Source organism: Gekko japonicus, unplaced genomic scaffold (assembly GCF_001447785.1).
Source record: "Gekko japonicus isolate JY-2015 unplaced genomic scaffold, Gekko_japonicus_V1.1 scaffold347, whole genome shotgun sequence".
Lineage (NCBI taxonomy): Eukaryota > Metazoa > Chordata > Lepidosauria > Squamata > Gekkonidae > Gekko > Gekko japonicus.
In genome coordinates, this window is record NW_015173133.1 from 813617 (window position 1) to 836764 (window position 23148).

The following is a 23148-nucleotide window of genomic DNA, read 5'->3' on the forward strand; positions in this document are numbered from 1 at the left end:
ACACACATGGTTCGACCCAACAAGGTCTCATTTATGTCAGATCTGGGTCTCATAACAAATGAGTTCGACACCCCTGCTCTAATGTCTTAGCCAGAAATTTGTTTCTAGGCTTCAAGTATAAATGGCAATTCAATGCCATACAGTAGATGGGAAATAACTTTACTGACAAAAGTTTTAAGACTGGATCTATAAGGAAGACTCCCCTAAAATCTCATTATTACTCTGATAGTCTTAAAGGTTGAGGATTTTATAGAAGCTAGGTGGACATTCCAATTCAGGTTAAACCCAGATATTTATAAGTTTTGCACTGCTCAATTAGAATACCATGTATACTCCAGAGAAACTTTCTTGGCCTTTTCTAGAAAAACATTATTTTAGTTTTCATGTAGTTAAAAATGAGTTTCTCTTCTTTACAATATTCACCCAGATTATAAAAGCCTCTTTAAGCCGATTCTAGTTAGGAAGATTAGGGCCATATTGTCCACATACAGTAGGACTGAAATTTTCTGAAGGCATATAGTAGGTGAGACAAATTCTGGGCCAGATAGTCTCAGTATGATGTCATTTTTATATAAATTAAAAAGTAAAGTGGCTAATACACACCCCTGCTTTACTCCCTTTCCCACTGGAATTTCACTGGTTAGGGGGCCCGAAATGCCCACTTTGATTTTTGCATACATATCTGAGCATAACTCATGTATGAGGAACAGCAGTCTTTTATCAATATTTGTCTTTGCCAGTTTCTCCTGAAGTCAGTCTTTATCAATAGAATCAAAAGCTGTGGCCCAGTCAACAAGCAATACATACAGGGCTGTAATTGGTCCATTCATAGCTGAATGGCTAACTGGTGAAGTGTTTGACAGTGGTCTATTGTACCTTGGCCTCTTTTAAATCCTGCTTGGTGGGGATGTATAATATGATTGTCAGTGACCCAATCCTCCAGCTTTTGATGAAGATATTTTCCATAAAGTTTTGATGCTGTGTCAAGGAGGTTTATAGGGTGGTATGAATGGGGACTACTATAGTAGTCTTCCAGCCAACTGGGAAAATGCCCAAGTCATTTATCTGATTGAATAGTTAGCTAATAGTTAGCTAATATCGGGGACCACCAGTTGGGAAAGGCTTTTATCAGATCTGTAGAAATCAAATCCTCCACCAGGGGATTTGCTGGAAGCTAAAGATGTAATAAGGTTTCCGATTTTAGTCTCCTTTACTGGGGGCCTCTCTGGTAGCATTTGTAAGTTAGTAACGAAGGCCCGTTCCCTTATTCCTGACAACTTAGATGAAGATGAAATGGATTTGTAAACTTTGGTAAGATGCACATACCAGGTATTTCCAGATATTTGAGCATCTAGTTGTTGAGGCGATCTACCTAAACTAAATGAAACAAACTCCCCAAAATGGGATTCTTTTTTTGTCAGAGATAGCCTGGGCCAGTTTGTTCCATAAGTTTTTAGCATAAGCAATCTTTTTTACTTTTGAGTAAACTCTTGAGTAATTGAATTGTTGAATAATGGCTTCACAGTTTCTTGTGCAAGCTTGCTGAAGGTAATTGTAGATAGTTATGTATGTGGATAGCTAGGTATGAAGCCAGTCTTTTAAAAAAGTATTTTTGATCCTAAACCAAGTGAAGAATGCTGATTTCAAAGAACATGTTGTCAAGTTCTCACACTGCACAGACTAAGGTAATCAGGTAGTTGGGGCATTGGGAAAATGCCTTTGCTGGACAGGACAAAGTTTGAGTCCAGTGGCACTTTATGACCAACAAAGTTTAATTCTGGGTATAACCTTTCATGTGCATGCATACACCACTGAAAAGAGCAGGTTTGAAACTTGTGTTGTACTTCAGGATTCTCATATAGTTGGCATGGCTGGCTTGCCTTTTTCTGGTTTTGGCTGATCTGATAGTGGCTGCTCCTGTTCCAAGATACATATCTAACTACTGTTATCTTTGCTTTGATGATGTCCAGACTGGATTGCCATATGAGGATGCCGTAGAAGACAGTCCAGAAACTTCAGCTAATAAAAAGATGCCACTGCCCAGTTACCAATAGGGTTGAGCCAGCATGCTCCTATTTTACTTGTTCTGAAATCTCTGCATTACTTTCCATTTTACTTCCTTGCTCGGTTCAAGGTGCTGATTTTATCATTCATTGGTCTTGAGGACCCCAGGGAATACTAACTATTGTCTGAACTCTTGCTTTCAAGTGTTTTAAGATCTTCCAACAAGCCTCTAGTCTGTATTTCCATTTTACAAAGAGGCAAGGTTAATTTCCATTTCTACTGCAGCCCAGGATTTGTGGGGTTTCTTCTCTCAGGAATTGCATTTGATTTGCCTTCCTGTTACCTTTTTGAAAGCATTTTATACTTTTATTTTTTTAAATCTGCCTTTGAAGATTAAGGTTGTTTTATCTTACTTACTTTTCTTCTTAGTATTTTGATATTGTGAGTTGTTTTTTGGTCTGGTTTTAAGTTTTGTGTGAATTCTTTTTTATTAGAAAGCAGTATGAAAAATCTTGAATACATAAAGGGAGGTTTATAACCAAAAGTTGTATGCAACAGCTCAATACATATAATTGTGTTAAAACATCTTGAATGATTATTATTTATTAAGTATCCTGTGTTATACAACGTTCTCAGGATTGTGGAATTCATCTGGGTTCCTTTTCTTTAGGCTCAACCATTGAGAAAGGAACCTGAGATAATCACTGTGACATTGAAAAAACAAAATGGGATGGGCCTGAGCATTGTGGCTGCAAAGGTATGAAAATATTTGTTTATTTTTTATGAGACAAATGTCTATCTATTATTGATTCCAGAATTTTCCAGTGGAAACACATGAGGTCTGTGTGAGCAAAGTAAGTGTGCTAAGTACGAACTCCAAAAGTTAGATACAACTTATGACCAACTTTATTTTCCACATGAATTTGCTACACTAGCATTCCTTCTGTTTGGTAAGCTGAGTATATAGCATTTTAATAGGTCATTCTGGTGTGGCTAATTTAAGAATATGTGTGGAATTTTCCTAACGATTTTGAAGACAAAATAATTTTATTGATGTAAAGGGCAATATGTTTTTATACCATGAAAAATTAGTGGCATATGCTTAAGGCAGTATATTTTTATACCATAAAAAAAAATCCATGGAACATGCTTAAATATGAGCATTGTTTCTATTAAAACATTTAAACTGAAAATAATGAGAGATACTTCCTCTGATGAGGTAAAGGTATCAACTAATGATTGTATACAACAGTGAGTTTAACTTTATTGCATCTCATCATTTTGACTAGTTGAAAAAATTGTCCAGGAAAAAGGTTTATTTTTTAAACTCTTCCAGGGTTTAAACTATAGGACCACGAACCAATGTGAATTTTTGTAGCATAGCACTGTCTCCAGCCACCAGGTGGTGCACTGCACCAGTGCTGTAAGACTACCATTGTAAGTGTATTTAACCAGAAACTGGATCCCACTGAGTTCATTAGAGGTGTTTTGGACTAAGTTTTACAATTAAGGCTGGAAGTGGTATTTCATTTTGCCGATTCAGTTGTTCTAGTTTCATTATGGAATATGTAGTGCTTGAGTTTCTTTTCTGGAGTAATTTATCTATGCTGGATCAAGAAATGCTGTTGAATGAATGCATATAGGACTAATGTCAAGATTCACAACCCCAAACAAATGGAGTGGGGAAGATTGTACATAGGGAATCTAACTTCCCAATTGAAGGCAGTTGGTATCAGCAGGCTGCATAGACTATGAAGGTGCTGCTTCATTTCACTATGAGAGATAAGGAATTCCTCAGTATCTAGCAAGAGAAGCTAAAATTTAAGGAGCCATCTCCCTTAGCAAGACCAGCTCTCTAAATGAGACCTTAATTCAAATCAACCCATTAGTGATTTTGATGTAATAGCATGCTATGATTTGTACAATGATCTTATCCCTAGCATACATACAAGGGACATTTCATTTATGTAGGCGAACACTTTGCGACATCAGCACTGACTTTGTCCTGAGTGACAGTAACTGTTTCTAAAGGTAGGAAGGTTCTAGCATTTTTTTCTTTGCTGGCAGGAAAAGAGCTGTAATGTAGGTAGAAAACAAATTGAACAAAGAGGGCAAGGCATTTTTCTCCCTCATAATGCTAGGCACTCATACAGTGAAATTAATTGGCAGGAGGCGTCATTCAAATAAAAAGGAAGTACTTCACTCATTGCAGTATTAAATTATTACATTATAGAATGCAGTACCACAAGGTGTATGGTATTGCGGTTGATAGACCTATTAGCTGTGATAAGTAAATGGAACCTCTATAGTAAAAGACACCATCCCTCTGAGTCAAAGTCCAAAAAAGTCAAAGCTTATTTTGTAGACCCTTGAATTTCCTCTTGAAGAAAAGTAATGGTAGTAAACACAAATAGCATTTATCTAATTGACTCAGTCATTTGTGCAGGTAGGCCAGTATCATTATCCCCAGAGAATGGTGGGCCAAAGGTTGTGCACAGTTGCATTGCTGATTATACTGATGCTTTATTTTTGAACAAAAGCTGTTGTGGGGCTCCCACCAGCAGCAGGAGGACTGAAAAGTTCTTTAAGTGACATACATGTTTAGTTGAGAACCAGGAAACCACTACTTCAAATCTAGTCTCTGCCACAGACTTGCTAGCTGATCTTAAGCACACTACCGTCTACTAGCCTCAACCTATTATCTGCCGTTAAGGGAGATATCAATTCATCTGACAGAGTTGCTGTAGGGATTACTGAAACAAATTGTTAAAAGAAACACACTTTGAATGCAGTCTCTGCTAAATTAATCATTAGTGTTAGAGTCCAGCAATGGCATGTCCCCGTTGCAGCCTGTGAAATATCAAGTCCTTTCCCAAGAAGAATCCCAAGAGTGGAATGGAAGAGAACCCTTCTCTAATTTCTTTGTTTTGGAGATGGGTTATATAATTTGCCTTTTTGCCCTAGTTCCCTTGATGGCTGTGAGCGAGCGATTTGGCTACTGCATAAATCACTTTGCTCTGGAGCCATCCTTCCTGAGCTAATACAACAATGTGTGAGCTGGAGGTTAAAAAACTGTGAACTAGCTCACACTAACTCAGCTTAGAGGGAACATTGAGTTTCCTCACTCCCCATGCCCAGCAAGACTCAGGGACCTCTGAGTAACAGCTGTGTTTGCTTTGTGGTGGTAGAGATTGCTACTTGAGGGAAGGGAGATGCAGGGATGCTTGTATGTGCTGGAGGTACACCCAGCTATGTGGCTGACACTCCAGTTTGGAGCCATTGAGCTGAATCTAGCAGTTCTGATTGTTCTGATCCATCAGGAGTTGGATTTAAAATATCATCATTGGAGGGGGGGCTTTTAAGCCATCCAGGTATTACAAAGCCTTTTTAGAAATCTTTTACTGCCCTTGTTTGTATCTCTTGAACACTGAACAAACTGGGTTTGTTATCGTCATTTGAGAGTCGGTGTGGTGTAGTGGTAAGGGTATTAGACTACCATCTGGGAACCCCAGGTTGGAATCCCATCAAGCACTTCTTTATATCCCATGAAAATAGTCACAATCAGTTCTGACTCATTGTCCATCTTTTTGCTGCCCTATGAAAAACTATGGGGAATCAGCTGAAGTTTTTGCACAGCAACGCTAGTGGTGGTCAATGTGCCAGCACAGATGACGGATTTGTGTCCTAACACTTGAGTGTAGCTTCAAACTTACAGATCTCACCCAGGGAGGCAAGTTAGAAACCCTAATAAGATTTTTTAGGGTTTTTTAAAGTTTTAAAGTAATTTAGTATAACATTTGGGTTTTATTTGCTGTTACTTTAATCATATAATGCAATCATATAATGATGTTTCAGACATTAGAATATAATGAACTTGTAAAACAGGTTTCCCCAGCACATAATATATTTGTAACGATTCCTTGTTTTAAGAGTGTGTGTGTGCCTTTAAATGCTTGGTTGAAGCGTGATGATAGCAGAGTAGAATGATTGAGAGGTAAGTGTGCTGTGATTGGTGGATGACAGAGAGGGGAGGTTTTTTTGAAGTGAATCTGTGTGGGTGTGTCAGTCAGTTATGAAAGTCAGTTGGAAAAAAGCAGTTGATGTTTTTCAGTCAGTGGGAGTTCAGTTAGTTCTGTGTGGGATCTGAGAGAGAGCAGCATATATCTTCAATAGTGAAACTTTAAAGTTCTTAAAGAAGTTAAATTTACCAAGAGATTAAACTGTGTGGTCGCCTAAGTGAGATTCCTGTCAGGGTGGAATCTTAAGGACTAAAACTGACAGTGTGTGTGATACAGTTGACAAATATATTTACAAGAACCTTATTCCCAGCCAGTTACATAATAACCAACCTCTTATTTTGTTCCTCTTTCAATAAATCCTATTTTATTTAAAAATATCCCAGAAGTCATATCAATAATTCCTCAGGACCACATAGATCCCTGAAAAGCCTAGACCCTGTGTTACCCTACCAGTAAGAGAAACAGAAGGTTTGGAAATCCTTAAATTCCTAGTGGTAGCCGAATCTAACCAGTTTATAAAGCAAAGAGCACAGTTAAAGGGAAAACCAGTCCTCCCTAATAAGGGGACGTCACAACGTTTGTTATGGCAAGCCTCCTATCCCTGAAATTATTGATCAATTAACATAAGAACATAAGAGAAGCCAATGTTGGATCAGGCCAATGGCCCCATCCAGTCCAACACTCTGTCATACAGTGGCCAAAAATACCAGGTGCCATCAGGAGGTCTAGCAGTGGGGTCAGGACACTAGAAGCCCTCCCACTGTTACCCCCCCCCCAAGCACCAAGAATACAGGGCATCACTTGCCCCAGCCTGAGAGTTCCTATCTATACCTTGTGGCTAATAGCCACTGATGGACTTCTGCTCCATATGTTTATCCAGTTCCCTCTTGAAGCTGTTATGCTTGTATCTGCCACCACCTCCTGTGGCAGTGAATTCCATGTGTTAATCACTCTTTGGCTAAAGAAGTACTTCCTTTTATCTGTTCTAACCCAACTGCTCAGCAATTTCATTGAGTGCCCACGAGTTCTTGTATTGTGAGAAAGGGAGAAAAGTACTTCTTTCTCTACCTGCTCTATTCCATGCATAATCTTGTAAACCTCAATCATGTCACCCCTCAGTCATCATTTCTCCAAGTTAAAGAGCCCTAAGCGCTTTAACCTTTTTTTCATAGGGAAAGTGTTCTAATCCTTTTATCATTCTAGTTGCCCTGTTCTGCACTTTTTCCAATGCTATAATATCCTTTTTGAGGTGTGTTGACCAGAACTGCACACAGTATTCCAAATGAGGTTGCACCATTGAGCCTTTGATGAAGAACTTTATCAAAAGCTTTCTGGAAGTCAAGGTAAACAACATCTATTGGGTCCCTTTTGTCCACATGTTTGTTCACCCCCTCAAAGAACACTAACAGGTTAGTGAGACAAGAACTTCCCTTACAGAACCCATGCTGACTCTGCCTCTATAGTTTTTGTTCATCAATGTGCCTACTAATTCTTTCCTTAATAATGGTTTCCACCAACTTACCCGGTATTGACGTCAGACTGACTGGCCTGTAATTTCCCAGATCTCCTCTGGAACCCTTTTTAAAGATGGGAGTGACATTAGCTACCTTCCAGTCCTCAGGAATGGAGGCAGATTTTAATGAAAGATTGCATATTAACAGGTGTATTTTGAACTTAGGTAGTGTTTTTGAACCTGTCCAGTAGGCATTTATCTGACTAAATAACTAACCCAGTTAAAGCTGTTGGTACAGGCTCAGAAATTAATTCTTTTAGCACCTTACTTGACTGTGATGAAGCATTCCCATTTGCTGAAATTCACTTGTGTCTTCTGTAAAAAAATAACAGTGGAAAGGTGGGTGGGTGCGTTAAGTTTTCAAAGTACACTGCAATACCCTAAACCAGCAGTTAAATCCTCTTCAAGATCAAGAAAGTCACATCCTCACTACAAGGTATTCTCGTCTGATTATTTTGGTGAGATTGGTAGAAAGAGGTGGATTTCCACCTGAGCAACAAAGCAATCTTTAGGAATCCTGTGTGGCATCCAAGTCAACAACTGGTCTTTCAGGAGGAGTCTTTTTGAAAAAGTAAATTAAGTGCCCTGATAGTTATTAAAGTTTGCATTTTTTGCAAATTTTGTGATGCATTACCTTCCCATTACAGTTCTTGGGCAGTAGTGTAGAAATGCACATATGTAAAACAAACAAAATTTTAAATGATAAAGACTCCCCACAAAGGTTAATAAGTGTAACTCATATAATTGGCGACCCAGTTGTTATTTGAGTCATGGGGAATTTGGCCATCACTGATAATAATTACCATGCATTATTAGTGGCAATTTGGCATCTGTCAGTGGACTGCTGGCAAAACTTGTCCCCAAAGCCATGATCCACAACTTGTTCCAAGAGCAGAATCCTATAAATCTGAGTTCCGAATCAAATCCATCCATCTTTGTAAAACGTTCCAGGAATTTAAAGCAAATATACTGATAGGGATGGTTTCTGATCTCAAGAAAGGGCAAACAAACTGTCAAGTACATCAAACTGAATAAGCAGTTTCAGGGAACCAGATGAGAATGGAAAGCCAGAAAGCATGCTTGAGTACTCTTAAAGCAGCTGCAAAGAGGCTGGACTTTTAATTAAGAAGCGTCTCATTGTAATTCTTGGAGGTGTGGTAATTGTTCAAGCAACCAAGTAATCTGTAACTCAATGAGTGATTAAAATGTGGACTTTGCTGCCAGAGGATGTAGTGATGGCCACAGGCATAGATGACTTCAAAAGAGGATTAGACAGACTCATGGTCTATCAGTGGCTACTAGCCATAGTGACTAAAGGAAACTTCACATTCAGAGGCAGTAAACCTCTAAATATCAGTGCCAGGAGACAACATCAGGGGAATGTCTTGTTGGCCTTCCAAGCCAAGTAGTTGACCACTGTGTGAAACAATATGCTGGACTAGATGGACCACTGGTCTGATCCAGCAGTGCTGCTCTTAAATTTTTATGTAACTGATCTACATTTCGTAAGGGGAACTGTGACACTAGAGCAGTGGTGGTGAACCTATGGCACGGATGCCAGAAGTGGCACTCAGAGCCCCCTCTGTGGGCACGCGTGCCATCGCCCCAGCCAGGCCCAGACCATCATTAAAGTGTCGAATTCTCTGCCAAATAATTTTAAGTAAATGAAAGCATTTGGGATTGCTTTCCTTACTTTGTTTGGATCATCTTAAGTTAATGTATGAGTTGTTTTTTCTAAAGTAAAACCTCAGTATTCAGTTTTAATTGCAGTGTTGGCACTTTGCGATAAATAAGTGGGTTTTGGGTCGCAGTTTGGGCACTCGGTCTCTAAAAGGTTCGCCATCACTGCACTAGAGCAAACATAGCCAGAAATGCAGCAACAGGACTCAATTCTAACAATGACAGGTATGCTAATATGCAAATTATATTGCTAACTGACATGATTCTAAATTATACTTATTCTATATGGTAGTAGCTGTGAACACAGAATTGAGAGGAAATAGGTCTGATATATGCACAGCTCTGAGTTGAAAACATACTGTTTCCCCTTGATATAGTGATCTCTGCCACTAGCCTTACTAACATTTCATTCCGCTTTCAGAATTTTTTTGTATCAATACCATTTATTTTGCCTGTAGTAATCCTTTAGTAGTGGCTGGATAGCTTGAGGGTCAGGGGACAGACCTACTGTGAGACTAAGGGCAGAGTGTAGTTCTCTGTGCCTCAAAGATGTTTTGATGTTAAAAACTGCCTAACTCTCAACCACACTAGTTATATTTTATGAAATCCAGATGATTTGGAAACTGTGTGTGCATGCAGTTTAGTTTAAAAATATATCACTTAGGGGGTGAAAGGAGGGGTTAGTGTATGACTTCTTTCCATCTGTGGGCCAGCACTTTACTTCCTGTTTGGTTTGGATTTTCTGTATCTAGTACTAAAGGCTGCCTTGATTTTTCTAGACAGCGTCTGAAGTTTTATAAAGCTCTCAAGTGTTGAATGAAAGGCAGGGCAGCATAACTGGCAATGTAAGAACTGGAATATTGTATTGGTTACAGCTGATAAATACTGTGCAGAGTCATAGTGTCCAGTTCAAAATTATCTTGCTGGGTGTTTTGGAAAATCTGGCAGACTGACGTGCTGGTTGCCGTTGAGAAAGGAGAAAGGAAAAAGAAGTGAAGAGTTTTATTTCTGGAGTTAAAATGTGGTTTTCTGTCATTGGAAAAACAGAATCCTTGGTAAGTCTGTTCAAGGATTTGTTTCTATAAAACTTCAAATATTGTTAAAGTATTTTTCTCAGTATTGTGGCCAGTTTAAAATTGCCAACAGTTTGTTGATTGTGTATTAACATTTAGTGTAGTATGCAACTCAGGTATTTGTAGATAGTGGCAGACTTTCCAAAGCACAAGAAAATTCGACTTTAAGATAGTTCTTTTTATGTACTATTTTATGAGTAAAAGATTTAAATGTCTGTTTATCAATAACTGTTAAAATTTCAAGTTGCACCTAAGACTTCTGTTAGAAGAAGGAAAAATGGCAGTCTCCATTAGAGAATGTAAAAGCCAGTGATTAATCTACTGTATCTCCAGTACCAGATGAAATGCTTTGGTCCCTGTTCTCTCAAACCTTTAAAGGGAAATGTGGTAGTCCTAACACTAACAAAACTGAAGGTGAATTTAGATGATCCACTAGGGGAAAATCAATGGAAGCCATACTACTTGGTAACTGGAGGGCAAGAGATTCCTAAGTAAAGTGCCATCCCAGAGTTTCTTGCTCCAACAATTAAAGTTTCTCTTTTACAGTTAAATTTGGAAGTTCCTAAATAGAGAGAGATTATCAGTAGCCACACTGCAAATAATTTTGGTGCAGCCAGAAACAACCACCTAATACAATGCAGACAAGAGACCTTAACATTATGGCCAGAATCATCTGAGTCCTGCTTGCGGGAAATGGAGTGGGATAGAAATTAAGTTGTTGTTGTTGTTGTTGTTGTTGTCGTCATCATCATTATTTTCTTTTTAATACCACCCCCCTTTTTAAAGAACATCCAGTCTGATGAAGAGCTCTGGAGAAGTTGGGAGCTTGCACAATATTTTGTGACATCCTTCTCAGTCATAATAAAAGAGATTATATGTAATCTGTGTTCATTTGTTCTGCACAAAGTAATTTTAACACACTGATCTTCCCTCACATGTCTAATAGATTGTTCATGATCACAGTCAGCAGAGATGAGCATGCTTAGTATTTACTTCTGTGACCGATCACAATCGATACATATGTATAATATATGTGTGTGTGTGGATGGGTGTGTGTGTATTACTCTTGATTATAAAAAATCCTATGCAGGAGTATTTTATTTACCTTAATTAAACAGGAGTCCTGTCGCATCTTAAAGAATAACAAAATTTATTCCAGCATAAATAATCATATAAGAGTTATTGAATTAGTCATCTTTAGCTTTTCTGTGTTTGCTCCTTTTCTGTGGAATAGCCCTTATGAAGCTGTGAGGAAGACTTCCTCATTGCTAAGATTCTGCAGGTTATGTAAGATGACTTTTGACGTTGCCACCTGATTGTTTTTGGTGATAGCTAGCTCTGTTATTTCATATGGATTTATAATTCTAGTTATTATCATTATAACCTGTCTTTATCCAGTTCTGGGGAAAGGGAGTTAAATATGCGCTAAATAAATATCTAAATAGAACCTGTGTGTGGCATTACATTTTGTGCTGTAATCAATACTGACAATAACATGGGTGAAAACAGACTATTAGTTGTTGTAGATTTTCCGGGCTGTATGGCCGTGGTCTTGGCATTGACACAGAGTACTCCATCTTTCTGTGTTATACCTCTGAGGATGCCAGTCACAGTTGCTGGCGAAATGTCAGGTACTACAGTGCCAAGACCACAGCCATCTACAACTATGTTGGGATGTGTTATATCAGCCAATCCTAATACTAATAATTTTTTTACTATAAGTGGTTAGTTTCTATGTAACAAATGTGATTACACGAGTCATGTACTGAGCTAAGGTACCCTTACTCTTTCAGAATAAAATTTATGGAGGCTTGAGAGCAGAAAGTGCCTTGATTTGTCTACCTGTGATGTTGTATATCTCTGTCTGTGTTCTAGTATATGATACGGAAGCTTGCTGGCTGACCTTGGGCCAGTCACACACCCTCAGCCTAAGGTGGCTTGCAGGGTGGTTGTGGGGCTAAAATGGAGGAGAGGAGAATAAGCTATTTTAGGTCTCCTGTGGGGAGAATGGCAGCATGTAAATAAATAAAGGATGTCTTGGTTCTATAACCAAATAAATTGAACCTGAAAGAATAAAGAGACTTGGGATAAAATATATCATTAAACACCTTGGGATTTTTTTTTCTTTGTGTGATAACCTCATTTTTAATTTTTCTGGCCGTTGAAGAATTCTAGAACATCTTTAATGGATGACTGCCCTGCTGAGCTCCTTATTTTCATATGACAGTGTGGTATTAAGGGTTTTTGTTTTTTTTAACTGGTGGGCTGTCTTACTGTGGATATGTTGTCATCCATCCTCATTGGTTCCTGCCCCATCAGCACTTACTTGTTTGAATCCATTTTGATAATGGCATTCCTTTTCATGTATACGTGACAGTTAGGGTCATGTGTACTTCAGGGGTGTGGTGTACTTTCTTAAATGGATAAGCTTGCAAAATCAAAACTTAATATAGGTTGAAAAACTTGGTTTTGTGATATAGATCCAGCTTTCAAGCATCTCTTGCCTTCAGGTGCAGAGATTCATTTTATTCATGTAGTTAAGCTTGTTTTTCATGCCCAGTTTTTTTTTAATTTAATTTTTATACTTTTTTACAATGCACAAAACACGGTAAGCATAACCAGGAAAAATAGGGAGGTATAGATTACAACAAGTTTTGAAATGTGCATCAGTTTAGGACTGCAGCAAACCATGAGAATGGCATTTGTCAGATTCTTTTTTTAAAAGAAGACAGTAATGTAAGCAGCTGGAGTATTAAAATTTATGCATTTATTTTGTTTTAATGGTGCCTGCCGGAAGAAATTTCCTGATTGGGTCAGTTTTACAAACTAACCTTTAAAGTTATTTACTATCATTTAGGTTGCCAAAAGTTTACAGAGACTGGAAAAATGATATTGTGTGGATATAAATAATTAAAGCAAGTGGGGGGGGAGTGAGCGGTGAAAGGAAGAGCCCCCATGGGCTAGCAGATTTTTTTGGTATGATTTATATTCACAGTGGTTCTTCATTTGCAGGGTTTACACTAGTTATAGTTTTATTAAGAAGTATAATGAAGTATTACTCTGCTCCATCCCAGTCGTGTAGTGGCTACAACCCAATTGCACAGTGGGAAACCTGCACGGACTTGTGGCAGATACCTCGCTTAACTCTGAACAGTAGCAAGCATCTGGGCCTGGATGAATCACTCAGGTTGAGTGGCAGAAAGTTGCCACTCCACATGCTATTTCCTCTTTCCCGACCTCCTAGCAGCCCTCATATTCTCACCTTTCCTTGCTCTTCTTCCCACCCACGAACTAAAACTACTTTTCATCTGCTGTGCATCTTCAGCTACATTATTTATTTATGTTATTTACTTTCTCCTCAGTGGGGACCCAGAGCAGCTTACATTATTCTCCTGTACTCCGTTTTATCTTCACAACAGCCCTGTCAGGTCAGTTAGGCTGAGTATCTGTCACTGGCTCATGGTCACCTAGTGAGATTCCATGTTATAGTAGATTTCCTATTCAAACCTGGGTCTCCAGATCCTAATCTGACATTCTAACCACTACATCACACTAGCATCTGTGTGGTGGCTGCTGCTGAACAGTAGCAAGCATCTGGGCCTGGATGAATCACTCAGTTTGAGTGGCAGAAAGTTGCTTGGTGGTTGTTGCCAGCCCTTACCATGATGAGTTGTCTCAACAAAGGCCAAAACAGCCCTGGAACTCTTTCAGCTTGACTCAACTTGCTTTACTCTGCCTTTACTGGCAGAAAGCAAGGCTTGAAGGCTGGCAATATTGTGTGGGTTACCTAGCAACCCCAACAACAGCCAGTGAGAGGACATTCATTTCTTAAAACTGTAGGCACTGCTTCTGTTAGTTGGGGGGGAGGGTTAAACCTGCATTGTTGGTTTAATTTCCTGTTTGTTTTAGATTTCAGTTTTTTTCTGCAAGCCTGGTGCTTTTGTCAGGTTTGTAGAAAAGTCTGTCTTGTATGTTCATTGCCTTAACCATTCTGTTCATGTATGTTTCATTCTGCTGGTTCATGACCATAATAAATGATTGTTTGATATGTTCATGTTCCAGTATCCAGATTTGTTGTTGTTCTTGTTTAGTCGCACAGTCGAGTCCGACTCTTCGTGACCCCATGGACCAGCTCCCGCCAGGCCCTCCTGTTTTCTGTTGTGCTCCAGAGTTTGCTTAATTTCACGTTTGTTGCCTCGATAACACTGTCTAACCATCTCATCCTTTGCCATCCCCTTCTTCTTTGACCTTCAATCTTTCCCAGCATCAGGGTCTTCTCCAGGGAGTGCTCCCTTCTCATTTGGGGGCCAAAGTATTTGAGCTTCAGCTTCAGTACCTGGCCTTCCAGGGAACAGTCAGGGTTGATTTCTTTTAGGATTGACTGATTTGATCTTCTTGCAGTCCAGGGGACTCTCAAGAGTCTTCTCCAGCAGTATCCAGATTTAAGTATCCACTAATGGGGCTATATTAAGAATTATATAGATTATAGATTCAATCTAACGTGTTTACTTTGACATATTTAGAAATAAAACATAAGAAGTACCCCATGTCAATGTTTGTTGCAAATACTTGAACTGAAATATTTGATTAGGAAAAAAATCAAGCATGGTTTGAATGTTCATCATCTTTACTCTCGCAAGCATCACTTTCCTAACTTGTTAGTTCCATATCAGATCGGTGATCACAGTATCCTGTCACCCTGAGAAAGGAAATATATAAATACGGATATTCATTTTGGTTTTGATTTGACCTGCAGTCTATTAGGAACATTCACAATTTGATTTTTAACTTGATTATATGTGTGGTTTTATCTCCTACCTCCTATTTGAAAATGAACCATACGTGTACTCTCACTCAATTCCTAGGGATAATCCTTTAATACTAAAACTGCCAAACTTATCAGTAGTATTTGTCAGTGTCATCTATTCGTTGTTGTTAAGGTTATGAAACAATGGATCTTCAGAAACTAAAATATTTCTTTGGAGAAAATGAAACACGGGGAAGGGGGGGGGACTGGATGATTTTCTGCCTCACATCTCTAAATGTACCTTGTTCTGAACCTCCATGCTTATGTAAATAAGAGCAACTGCATTTAGTTTTTTTAAAGAATCTGTTGCCATAAAAATGCTTATGGTATTTCTGCCTTATTGGTAGGCCCAAATGGTTTGTAAATGAGCTCTAATTAATCCAGCTGTTCCTAATGCTTAAATATTTCCAGTTAAAAATACTCCCCCAAAAAACTTTTCCTTAGGTCGCTGAAATTTGAAGAAGGAAAAATATTGAAAATGACTTATTCATGTCTCTCCCAAAATAGGAAAAAAACTTGAGAAAATTATAATTTTATCTATTTGTATTTATCTATTTGCATTTATAATTTTGTTTATCTGTTTGTAGGGTGCTGGTCAAGATAAACTTGGAATCTATGTGAAGTCTGTAGTAAAAGGTGGTGCTGCAGATGTGGTGAGTAATATCTGTATCTACTAAAACAGTTAACATTTAAAGTGATTTTTGAATATTTCTGAACTGTTATCTAGCTTGATTGATCCTGTATGCAGTAAGGTAACTTTTGTTTACTAAACATTTAACCAGGATGGGCGGCTGGCTGCTGGGGATCAGTTGCTTAGTGTGGATGGACGCAGTTTGGTTGGACTATCCCAAGAAAGGTAAGTTATGATTTTATGTGTTCGTTTGTAAAGAGTGTTGAATAGGACAGGGCGTTGAGGCTCCCTTCCTTTGTCCTCTTATACCACCTTACTCATACACTATTCTTGTCCTTCCACTTTCATGTAGATCATTGAACACACCATGAAGGTGAAATAAGATTAGCATTTTGACAGCATGGTGCTGTGTTTTACAGTTACTCTGGAACTGTCATGTGGAAACGTGGAGACAGCATACTCTTAACATATTCACAGCATATCTATTAGAACTCACTTAGAAATTTGAGCTCTTTTCCAAAAGTTGTGGATATGAAAGTGCATAAATGAGCGCATCTTTTCCTGTAGCAGTTCCATGCATATCCATCCCCCAGTATCTTGAAGAGACCAGGAATAGTGACACCCAGCAGGGCATCAGCCTCAATTGATTATAGATTATAATAAGAGCATAAAGGGGTTATTGTAGAATTGTCAGTTGAATTAATTCGTTTAGACAGAGACTGCCTGATGCTCTAAGTGATTGGTCAAATAAGCTGAAATTGTATAAATGGTAAACCTCAATAGAAAATGCCATATTAAAATCCTGAAGGAAGAGAACAGTTACTCTTGTGTGTTAATGTACAATTTCATAAGAAAAATCTACACATAAGAAGGAATAGGCACCTTTAACAAGCATGTCCGGGTACCTGTGTGGTGAAGTGTCCTAATTTGCTGTACTTTTGCTTGTAGTCATTCCTGTTGATGAATTGGGATTTGCGAATCTTAATTTATAATTAAAACCAATTAATCATTAAAAGTTGCAGCCTTTAGATTTTAAAAGACAAAAATAAGAAAGCCATTTGAGCTGTTTCTACTATTGTTAAGTAACCTGGAGACTTGGTGGTTGCATTTTTGTCTTGTTTTGTTGTTTTAAATTTGGGTGCCGCTAAAACTGACATGTTGCTTAAGGGAAAGCAGCAGCTGGGTCAGTTCTCTTTCTTGGGGTCCCCAACATTTTTGAGCTTGTGAGAACCTTTGGAATACTGACATGGGGTGGTTGGTGCAACCACAGAATGGCAGCTTCAGGTGGTGGAACCAGCCACAAAACATTACTGAATGAGGCCATGCATAAAACTGATACCGCCTTTCATGTAGAAACTCTCTTTGACAGGGTGTTACTTATGGCTATACTTGTACGCTACGGGTTCCCTGTTGTCTTTGGCTTTTTAACAGGGTGGCATTTAAAATGAGTGTATTGTTTAAAAACATTTTTTTTTTGCCTGAAAGATGTATGTATATTACCATTGCAGCTTGCCTTCAGTCATGCATTTAAAAATTTTTAACCACCGATCAGATTTCCAGTGGTCAATCAAAAGCCCTGTTGGGCAAAAGCCACACCTGGCCCTGCTCACTTTCTAAGAACACTTGGTGGGCACCAGGAAAGGTATCAGCAGACACTGGAGACCTCTTTTCTTGAGTGTGCAAAGTTAAAAGAAAATAAGTTTTGTCCATGGTTCTAAAAGCATCCTTATTCCAAATATTTCCCCTGTAGTTCTGGCTTTTGTCAGGAAAATTACAACAGTATTTCTGTAGGCTGACAATAGTAAGCCTGTTATGCTACAGTATTTCTGCTACTTTATTTTCTTCATTTTCAACAGTGGCATATAAAAGAATAATAAAAAAGACAGATTGAAAAATAGAATGTTATCTTTTTATTTCATGTTTACTATCTTAATTCTGTCAATTCCAGTTCTAAAACTATATATGTTTTTGTGTACTTGCAGAGCTTTCATTTTGGTTAAATGGTTCTCTCTGTGATCTTTACTCCTTCCTCTTGTTAAACTTATAATCAGTACAAACGAATTTACTTTATTTCTCTTAATTCTTTCCTCAGGGCGGCAGAGCTCATGACAAGAACTGGTTCAGTGGTAACACTAGAAGTGGCAAAACAAGGAGCAATTTATCATGGTCTAGCAACTTTGCTTAACCAGCCATCACCAATGATGCAAAGAGGTAAACAAATACAAAACATTAATGTCCACATACAGTATGATAAGAACAGCGCCATACCTCCATTCTTTCCCCGGAGAAAACATTTTCATAAAAATATGGAACAGCCTGGGTCATTCATAACTTTTTCCCTATGGAGGGGTATACAAGCGTCTGGCACTGTTACTGGGTGGGGAAGAGATGTGTTGTCAAAGAAGCAAATGGGTGCTAGGAAACTCATTGGTGAATGCCATAGCTGGGGATCACTACTATAATTACTAGCACATTTTTTCCTTTCCCCATGAATTTTTAAGCCACCTGTGTGTTCCATTGTTTGCTAGAGAGACATTTGATAAACTGCTGGTTTTTATATTTTCAGTTGGAGGCTACAATTTTTCCTTCTTCCCAGAAGGCTAATGAGCAATGTGATACCAGTTATACGCAGCACCACCTAATTTGTTCAAGTCTGTAGGGCGTTTTGTACAGGATGTAGATTAGAATCCTTAATATCAGGATCTGAAACATTTTTTTCTCTGGAGAACTCAAAGCTAGCTCACTGATTTGTGTTATTTCGGTTGGTCCTTATAAAAGGCATTATGTGGCCTTTGTTACTGGACTCTTCTTTGGACCAATGTGATTACCTGTAATTTGTTTTCTGGTATTAACTTGGATTAAATTGCATACCCTCACCTTTTTAGGTATGAACTTGTTGCTACTTTGCAGTGTCACTTTGAAGTACTTAGTGTGTTTTTCCCCTACATAGCTGAAATTCTGAAAAATAAATATATGCAAGTGTCCCATATTTAATAAATATTTTGTATCCTCAAAAGCCCCTTTGAAGCAGCTGGGTCTCGGTGACGTGAAAATCATGGCAGTAACTACAGAGTGAGATCCCTGTATGGGTTAGCAGAGGATGCGGTAGATTTTCTGTGTCTTCAACTGTAAATTTCAAGCCCGAAACCCATAGCTTCTCTATCATTTCAGCTTTACCTTTAGAAAAAGTTTCTTCTCACATATGAAGCTGTCTTACATCAAGTCAGTTCATTGGTCTTTCTAGTCCAGTATTCTCCATTCTTCCTGGCAGCAGTCTTCCATGCCCTTGGCAGTAGCATTTCCCAGCCCTACTATCTAAAATCTTTTTAATTAGAGATTCCAGAATTGAATTTTGGACATTATATGCATACAGAGTATTTGGTCTACCCCTGATTGTGGCCCCTCCCCTTGAGGTATCTTTCTTCACCCCACTATGTGTAATTCTCCTCTCCTCCCCCCCCCCCCCACCCCAGTAATATACATTTAACTTATATTAGGCCATTAAATACAAGATGTATGATACTTTTGTGTCAATCTGTAAACACTAGACAGAGATATATGATTTTTCTGGCAGGTTTGAATCCCAGCTTCTGTTATATTAGAAATGAAATACTACTTGGCACCATGTATGTAAGGGCATAAAGCAAGACAGAGTGAGAAAAGCTACAGATGGAGAAGTTGGCAGGAGTGGAGAATAAAAATTGACCGACTCATGGCAGATTATGAAGTGTGACATTCTTATTGGGCCATTTTGTCTTCAAGATAAGGATTAAAACCTTACTACAACTGTTTATATTGTTCTATGCATCATATGAGGTTTATATTAATCAAGAGATGTTGTCTGGCTCAGTGGAAGAGCATCTGGTTGGCATGCAGAAGGTCCCAGGTTCAAGCCCTGGCATCTCCAGTTAAATGGATCTGGTAGATAATGTGAAAGACTTCTGCCTGAGACTTTGAAGGGCTCTTGCCGGTCTGGGTAGACAGTACTGACCTTGATGGACCAGAGGTCTGATTCGGTATAAGGCAATTTCAAGACGTCGTGTGGTTTTACTGACAATTATTTTTGTTATGACCTATGACTTTAATCAAATAATGAATTCAGTCCCTATTGTAGAAATTTGTTCAGCAGTTTCTTCTAAAGATTTTGTACCTAAGTGTTAAATTTATGTTGAATCTTGCATTTGTTTCTCTTGAGTTGTAATGTTAAATTTTAAAGCTCCTGTGTTTAAATCAGCTCCCCTCATTGGGTTGGATTCTGTCAAGTGCCAGTAGAAGGCAATTGTTTGTTGACACAGTTATTTCCTGCTTCTGCTTTCCCTTAAAACTCCAGAGACCTCCCAAAAGCTGATACTGAAAGTAATGGTACTTATATGGGGGGGGGGGAAGTATGTGGCCTATAGAAACGTCAGGTGAACGTGCCCCACTGGGCACCAGTGAAACTTCTTTCCAGTAGAAGCACACTGCTGGCAGAAAAGGAAAATGCTAGTGGTTTTCATCAGTTACTACTCTTCATTGCAGCCTCCTGAGTTGCTTGGATTTTGGTGGGGTCCCATAACTTTCAGCATCAGCTTTTTTGAGGTCTCAGTGAATGTGGGGGGAGAGTAAGAAAGATCTGTGAGTGTCCTTGCACTCATACTATGTTGGACCATTCTGTTATGACTGTAGCAGGAAGAACTATTTATAATATTCTTTTTTTGCAGTTTCAGACCGCCGTGGTTCAGGCAAACCCCGACCAAAGAGCGAAGGATTTGAGCTGTATAACAATTCTGCTCAGAATGGATCACCTGAGAGCCCTCAGCTGCCTTGGACAGAATATAATGAACCAAAGAAGTTGCCAGGAGATGACAGACTAATGAAGAATCGAGCAGATCACCGATCCAGTCCCAATGTAGCAAGTAAGCAAGACATTATTGGTGCTTAAAATGGTAGAAAATAACTGCTTGCTGTTTAAAGACTGAGCTAAAAATTCTTAAATGACTATTCAGGGGAATGCTAATCTGCAACATTTGATAGAATAGTTGATTAGCTCTGAAATAATAACTACAACAGCAAAAAGTGGAAAATACGAATAAAGATAAACAACTCCTGTTGATTTCATCAATTGAAAGTTTTGTATTGTATAGATTAACAAAGTTCTCTTTAATAAAACCACTTTCTACCTGTCTCTTTTTCATCAGATCAACCTCCAAGTCCTGGGACCAAGAATGCATATGCAGCTGGGACAGCTAATAAGATAACATCAGTCTCTACTGGAAACCTTTGTACAGAGGTTAGAAATAGCAAGCCATGAATTCTACCTATGAATATTTAGAATATGTAAAGTATGTATGCATATGTATGTATAATACACGCATTTGTATAATATTTTTATATTTATACAGGAACAAATGCTACCACCCAGACCTGAAGCATATCCTATCCCTACACAAACTTATACCAGAGAATACTTCACGTTCCCAGCCTCCAAGTCCCAAGATAGAATGGGTCCTGCTCAAAGTCAATGGTCAAGTTATGAAGAGAAACCTCAAGTTCAAACAGAAAATAATCATTATATCAGCACTGCAATGCAGGTCAGAAATAATGTTAAGACTAAATTTTAAGTGATTTCGAGATTGTATTATGGAACTAGAATTATGACTGGTCTCTTGAATTTAATACTGGTAAAGCATCTCCAGTTTATACAGCTGCCGCACCTAGAAAATAAACGCTGACAGTTTCTAAGTTTAAAACTTAAACTCTGAATTTGAAACGTATATTTTATCTGAATTAACTTACAGAAACATCCACACAGTGGCACCTTATTTGAAAAATTAGCAGTACACACTTGAAGTTGACTTTAAAATACAATGCATGTAATGACAATCATAGAAGAGACATCTTAAAAATTTTTCCTAAAGAACTGATCCTTGAAATGTCTATAAGTGCAGCCTTCTACTAGAAAATTGCATTAACTATTATCAAACTATAAAATGCTTGTTTTAGCTGTGTTCACCATAAATGCCTAAGTCATTAGCAATCCGCTAGTAGCATTTTCACAGTGCATCTGACACAAGTTGCTTTGTGTTTGGTGCTTCTGGACTAATAGAGCGTAAGAAATGCTTTCACTCCAGACAAGGCATTCTTTTTAGGTCATGCTTAAGGTCATTGATAGAGAATGCCAGAATAAGCTGTCTTTGTTCGCAGTCACCAATTACATTTCTTTTGCATACTGTCAGTTTTGCATCTATAATAAATCTGGGAAGGAACATAAGGAAGCTTCAGTTAAAATTCAGGTCTCTACAGAATTATATTAGCACTTGTGAGGTACATGATGCCTTAATAAATGGAAATACTGGTGCTTTACTGATCTTCACAGTTGTTCTAACAAATGAATAAAAGCACAGCATACCTGTGAAGAGTGCACATTTTACAAGGGATTTGGTAATCAGATGCTTTCTTACATAATTTCCATTATTGCAGGAAGAAAGAAAACCAATAAGAGAGGGGAATACAACAGGGTGAACAGATGGTTTCACTTCATCAGTAGTCCTTATGTTTAATTGTGATTAGAAAAGAAGCTTGCCACAGCTGTTAGAATGTGTTTTGATTACTCCATTTTGGTGCTAGCTCCATTTGTTTCTGGGAGATTTCTGTGCTGCTAGTGGTTTGGTCTACATAGTCCTAAGAAGTCATGTGAGAATGGGTGTATGGCATGAACTGTGTTTCTGTTTATCCTCCCTCCAGAGTAGTTTCGTAATCCTGTCTTGCAGCTTTCAGTTACTTTAGCTTGCATAACTTGTTTGGAATGAGAGACTGCAGGGCTTCGAATTGTTGTAGTATGCTGCCTATGAAGCAGTTGGTTTTAAAGAAGAGAGTAAACATTGCATCATCTTGGTAGAACTTTAGAATGGATCATTCAGTAGTTTTTACTGTATATGAATGTTAAATTATGAAAACTAACTGTATGTTATTTTTTCCTTCAAGCGTGTAACTCGTTCTCAGGAAGAGCTGCGGGATGATAAAGTTTATCAGCCAGAAAGGAATCGATTAGAGGTCATAATACGAAAAGATGTGGAATATATTGATAGGAAATCTGATAGTGACCCATGGATGAACTCTTCTGTGGATTCTAGTACATCAAGCCAGGAGCATCTGAACCATTCCTCTAAATCCCTCCCCCTTGGATCTTGTTTAACCAAAAGTGGACCTGGTCGCTGGAAAACCCCCGTTACCTCTCAACCAATATCATTGGCAGCTTCTCAGTCTACAAGAACAGACCTTCCTCCTCCTCCCCCTCCTCCCCCAGTGCACTATGCAGCTGACTTTGATGGACTGCAGATGGATTTGCCTTTGCCACCACCTCCACTTTCTTCAAGCCAATTAGGGCCACAGTCATCATCTCAGGTTGCTGCTGCAGAGCGAAAAAAGAGAGAGGAGCATCA

The 23148-nt window shown here is 38.5% G+C and overlaps 1 protein-coding gene across 1 annotated transcript in view; it reads left to right on the forward strand.

Moving 5' to 3' along the window:
- Positions 1–23148, forward strand: part of MLLT4 (myeloid/lymphoid or mixed-lineage leukemia; translocated to, 4) — a 170694-nt gene that overhangs the window by 124913 nt on the left and 22633 nt on the right. Inside the window, exons 21-28 of the mRNA XM_015422166.1 lie at positions 2675–2761; positions 15684–15749; positions 15879–15952; positions 17820–17938; positions 20428–20622; positions 20905–20996; positions 21109–21297; positions 22691–23134. Coding sequence (XP_015277652.1) covers positions 2675–2761; positions 15684–15749; positions 15879–15952; positions 17820–17938; positions 20428–20622; positions 20905–20996; positions 21109–21297; positions 22691–23134 — 1266 coding nt within the window. The remainder of the gene's footprint in view (positions 1–2674; positions 2762–15683; positions 15750–15878; positions 15953–17819; positions 17939–20427; positions 20623–20904; positions 20997–21108; positions 21298–22690; positions 23135–23148) is intronic.